This window comes from Engraulis encrasicolus, chromosome 1 (genome assembly GCF_034702125.1).
Source record: "Engraulis encrasicolus isolate BLACKSEA-1 chromosome 1, IST_EnEncr_1.0, whole genome shotgun sequence".
Taxonomy (NCBI): Eukaryota; Metazoa; Chordata; class Actinopteri; order Clupeiformes; family Engraulidae; genus Engraulis; species Engraulis encrasicolus.
Window position 1 is genome coordinate 20,537,049 of NC_085857.1, and position 5,000 is coordinate 20,542,048.

Below are 5,000 nucleotides of genomic sequence, written 5' to 3' on the forward strand. Positions count from 1 at the left end.
CTATTCACCTGGAGTGTCTCTTGACCCTTATAATAAGCCTATGGCAGCCATGTTGAAAAAACTCATTTCCCAAAGTCAGATTTTACTAGATTTTTAGTATGTCATTTAGCAGGTCCAATAGTAATAGAATCCATAAAAAAAAACTTTTGTATCAATTTTTTTGGGGTTAAACCCTAAATGTACTCGCCTATAATACTGAGGGGAAATCTGTGTACAAAATGTACTGCATGAGCAATTAACCCAGTTGCTGCTCTTTACTTCATTTTTTTTGTTAATGTATCTCATCTTTATACTCACAAACTTAAAAACAAAAATGCGTCACCTATTTAAAGTCAATCAATCAAGATCAAGATGATAGGTGACTACATAACTCTTTTTGACATTATTTGGGCAGGTCTTAGAAGGAATGACTTACTGGTTTATGGTGGGTCAGGAGCCGTGCACTGACAACACACCATTCCAGAGCAAACAATTCGCAACATTTGATCCTGAACCATAGGAAGAGCTTTCGAATGAAAAGCAAAACTTAGTATGCTTTTATATAAATGAACGTCACTTGTATGCCAAGTGTAGAGCACAATATTCGACAAAACAAAGTAAATGACGTCTCACAGTCGGATAGCGGGGGGCGACGATTAGGTGTGCATGGAGCGCCGCCTGCTGACGAGGATGAGAAAGTGACAACTGACTCAAGACGAGGACTGTGTTTATTGCAGCAATAATGGAGCAAGCTTGACTAACAGAGCACAAAACTGTGTGCACTGAACCGTGACAGGTTGCCAGGGCTGAAGCTTCTGGCGTAGGAGGCATGCCTTGCACACAGCCATACACAAATACAATTAAGAAGTTGTTTAAATGGAAATCTTTTATAGGCTACCGTGTAGGTCTACGGCAGGCCTGCATGTCTAAAAATAAGGCAGTTGACTTCTGGCTATACTTGTTATGGCTACATTAAGGATTTAATACTGGGGGTGTACAGATATTTAAAAATTATGCTATAAAGCGGAGAAGATATTCTGCAACACCAATTACGCATGAGCGCAATTGTGCGCAATTACGCATGTAGGCTGCAAGGGGAAAACATAGGTTACGGACAGTTTAAAGCTGCATATAAAATAATAATAAAAAAATGGCTAAATAAAAAAATGGTTGTTATGGCTATTGCATCTTGGCATTTGATATTGAGAGATATTGAGAGAGAGAGAGAGAGAGAGAGAGAGAGAGAGAGAGAGAGAGAGAGAGAGAGAGAGAGAGAGAGAGAGAGAGAGAGAGAGAGAGAGAGAGAAATAGGCCAATGGGAGAGTGACTGTGATGACAGGCGATGTTTTGCTCTAGTTGTGCATGCAGCCAGGACAGCCAGGGAGGCAGGGCAGGCAGCTAATGGGGAGCCAGGGCCGGCTGGCTATCAGCCGAGCACGTCGCTGAGACATCATATGGACCACTGGTCAGGAGGGGAGCTGAGAAACGAACACAAACGCATCGCATTTGCGGAAGTGATTGAGCGGGTGGGGCCTCGCGACTAGCGAGAGCGAGAGAGCGAGAGACAGTAATGTATGACTGAGTTGAGACGTGCGAGGCTGAGGAGGCTAGGCTGCCATTCTTTTAAAAGAATCGTTATTTCATGACCCCCACCGGGGCCGTCGCGAAATTAACGTGCAGGACTGAGCATTTCGCTCGTGTTTGGGTCACTCGTAATTTCGGTCGTTCGGGTTGGCCTGGAGAAATGTCGAGAAAACGCTTTAAATAGTTTATTTGATGTGTTGCCTCGAGACGGATTGTGTATTTAGTGGCAGCAGCACCAAGCGGATTACACAAATGTTGCCGTGAAGACAGCCGACGGATCGAAGCAATGTGAAAGCGTAAATATTGCGAGAGATATTCCTTTTTGGCGAACTGAGGGGGGAAAAATAATAATGAACAACGCACAAGATATGTCTCCAGATTTTGTCTTGATGCGCCTGGTTTCGGCGGCCGAGGATGACCGCCTGGATGATGAGAATGGGAATTTAGCGTCTAGCGGCGGAGTGGTGGCCGGGCTCGGGCAAGAGGTCTTGGGTCACGGTAATTTGAAAGGTGGGTTCGAGTGCTCCCAAAACCATTCGGCTAACATCGTACGGCACAGCCATCTCTCCTCCGCGCTGAACAATGCACAGCAGAGCGGGGTTGGAGGCACGGAGGCACCTGACGCTGGAGTGATGGCGACGAGAGCAGGGATGTCTGTTCCGCCTCCTCCTCACCACCACCATCACCACCACGGTTCTACCGAGGCCCAGCAGCCGGGGTTCGATTTTGCCCACCGGGGGACTATGCGGCCTCAGCTGTTGGTGTTCCGGAACATAAGCTGCGACGACGTCGACGCGGTGGTAGCAGAACAACACGGCAGTCCGGATGAAAAACATCCCATCAGGGCTCATCATATTGGCGATCATGATCAGTCATCCGGCTTTGCCTCGGACTCGCACAGTAGTAGCATCAACAACAATACAGTTAGCCTGGATGCCCAGCAGCAGTGTGCTAGATGGTCTGCGCTTCCCCAGATAAAATCACCCACGATTGCAGTGGACGGCACCGAGGGAAGCGAACTGTGCCACCACAGGCACGGTTTGATTACAGACAAGCCCGACTGGTCCCCTCTGGACACTACCAACCCCCTCGCCATGATAGAATCCAAATGGGGATGCACAGCGACAGATAGCAGCGCCGGCACCATTCAGTATCCAGAGAGGTCAGTGTTCGGACTGGCAAAGAAATTCGGTAAACTGGGGGTGGCCCCGGTGTCAGAACTGCTGTTCAAGGACGGGGAAGTGCCGCACTGCTCGTGCCAAAGCGTGCTCGGGTCAGCAGCCTCGGGGATTGGACAGGGAGACGACCCGACGGAGACTAGCGATGCGCTCTTGGTGCTTGAGGGACTTGGGTCAGAGGAGGTGACCCAGGGTCTGGGCATAGGCTCATGTTCGCCCGGGGACGCAGAGAGCCAAGGGAAGGAGATGGCGTTCATGCAGCTGCAGGGCAACGCGGACCTGGTGGTGGAGAAGATGTCAGGTGCGTTCGCTCTGGGTTGCTGCCCAGCGGCAGCGGTGTTGGCCGGACAAGGGGACGAGGCTACGACGTGCGCCAAGGGGAGTTGTTCGGCGGCTTGTCGCGACACGCAGGTGTGTTGTTGTCTGATACAAAACAACAGCGTCAGCCTCAGACCGCAGGCTGGCCTCGGTGACACGGAACAGGAGTCATCGGAGCACCAGCCGGCGGCGGCACCACCACCTGGGGGTGACCACCCCCCTCCACCTGCCCAGTCTCGGCAGGACCGCACCGAACAGAAAGCCAGCCCCGCAAGGCGCTCGGAGAGGAGCGTCAGTGTTCCAAGGATCCGTGCCAGCCGTGGTGGTACCAGTGCCAGTAGCAGCAGCAGCAGCGGGGCCACTGACAACAAAGCCGCACCCGGCAAGTCGAGATCAGGAAAAGGGGGGTCCCTAAAATTTCGCCTGAGTAAACTTTTCAGAACTAAAAGTTGCAGCGGTTCTAGCCACCTGCTTGACAAAAGGCCGTCGGTGACGTACTCGGTTTCCTCGGCGGGGAGTTTAGTGGATATGTCCAGAGCAACCGGGAGAACAGAGCCAGACACGAGCAGGTGGGCTATGATCAGAAAGTCAAGTCAGACTTCATTAATATAGCTTCCCACATTCATCACAATCGCAGTTAACTCAAAGTCTAAGCTACAAGGGTCTAACATCTTTTTTATGCATGCATGCCAATCATAGATGACTAATAGCTGATAGGCCTAATATTGAAAGGGCATATGCGACTAGACAGGGACAACGGGCACAAAGGGTTAGCACGAATTCGGTAGCACTTCACATAGGCCCATCTAGATAGGCTACTTCATGCATTACAGTGTAACAATATGTGTAACAAAGTGTGACATGTTGTATGTCAAGTAGTTGTACTGAGTGTTGCACAGCAGTGAGTAAAGCCACTTTAGTACCCACTTTATCCACTTATGTATTATCCACACACTGTGATATGGATTTAAAGGGGCTAGGTTAATTGGGGTTTATATTGGGTAGGCCATTAGATATAGCACCCATAACACCTTGTAGCATAGGGGTGTAGCACCCATAACACCCTATAGCATAGGGGTGTAGCACCCATAACACCCTGTAGCATAGGGGTGTAGAGTTGCTCAGCCGGGAACTCGAACCCGGGCCTTCTGGGGTAGTAAAGTGGGGCTCTGACCACTACACCAAAGAGCCAGGCTCGTTGGCATGACAGTCAGAACACACCCACAACCCTAGTGATGGTCACTCCATCACACACCCATACCAACAGGGCTCTGAATGCACTTTTGTCATCACCAACCGAAATGGTTTGGAGATGTTAACACACACCCTCACTAATGGGTGAAAGTGGCTAATAAGTTGGACTTTTCTACCAGCCAAACTGCAATTGCACCAGCATTTGACCAATTGGCTGGTGTTAAATGAAAGGTCTGTGTACAAATACAGTGAAAGTGGAAAAAATCTACACACATAATGATTTCAACAAGTTATGTTTCCACAAGAGGCTTACATGATCTAGCCTGGGCGAAAGCCGACTGTTGACTTGGGTGGAAGTACATAGGATGGCGTTGCCAGGCTATACATAATCTGCAGCATTATTTTTTTTCTCCTCCTCCTCTTTCTTTTGTTTTTTTTTTTCTTTTGCTGAAGAAGGGCATGGGATCAGCAGTTTCATATCAGCCTTTTGCTCTGTATCGCGTGCCACGTTGTGTGCAGCCTCGTCAGCAGCCGTCAGCCAAATAGGCAGCCCAGCTAGCTGCTCACCCTCGGTCCCTTCAGTTCACCAATCAATAGTATTGAAGAGAGGCAGGGAGCACATGTCAGTGTAATGAGAGAGAGAGAGAGAGAGAGAGAGAGAGAGAGAGAGAGAGAGAGAGAGAGAGAACACAGAACACAGAGCTGCACTTTGACTGCACCCATGGGATGGTGGGTGGGTGTCCATGC

General features: G+C 49.5%; 2 protein-coding genes across 2 annotated transcripts in view; one reads left to right on the plus strand and one right to left on the minus strand.

Annotated features, from left to right (window-relative positions):
• The window catches only part of gpr179 (G protein-coupled receptor 179), a 440,981-nt gene that overhangs the window by 46,676 nt on the left and 389,305 nt on the right, over window positions 1-5,000 (minus strand). The window lies entirely within an intron of this gene.
• Window positions 1,606-5,000, plus strand: part of socs7 (suppressor of cytokine signaling 7) — a 41,177-nt gene continuing 37,782 nt past the window's right edge. Inside the window, exon 1 of the mRNA XM_063203978.1 lies at window positions 1,606-3,628. Coding sequence (XP_063060048.1) covers window positions 1,914-3,628 — 1,715 coding nt within the window. The 5' untranslated portion in view covers window positions 1,606-1,913. The remainder of the gene's footprint in view (window positions 3,629-5,000) is intronic.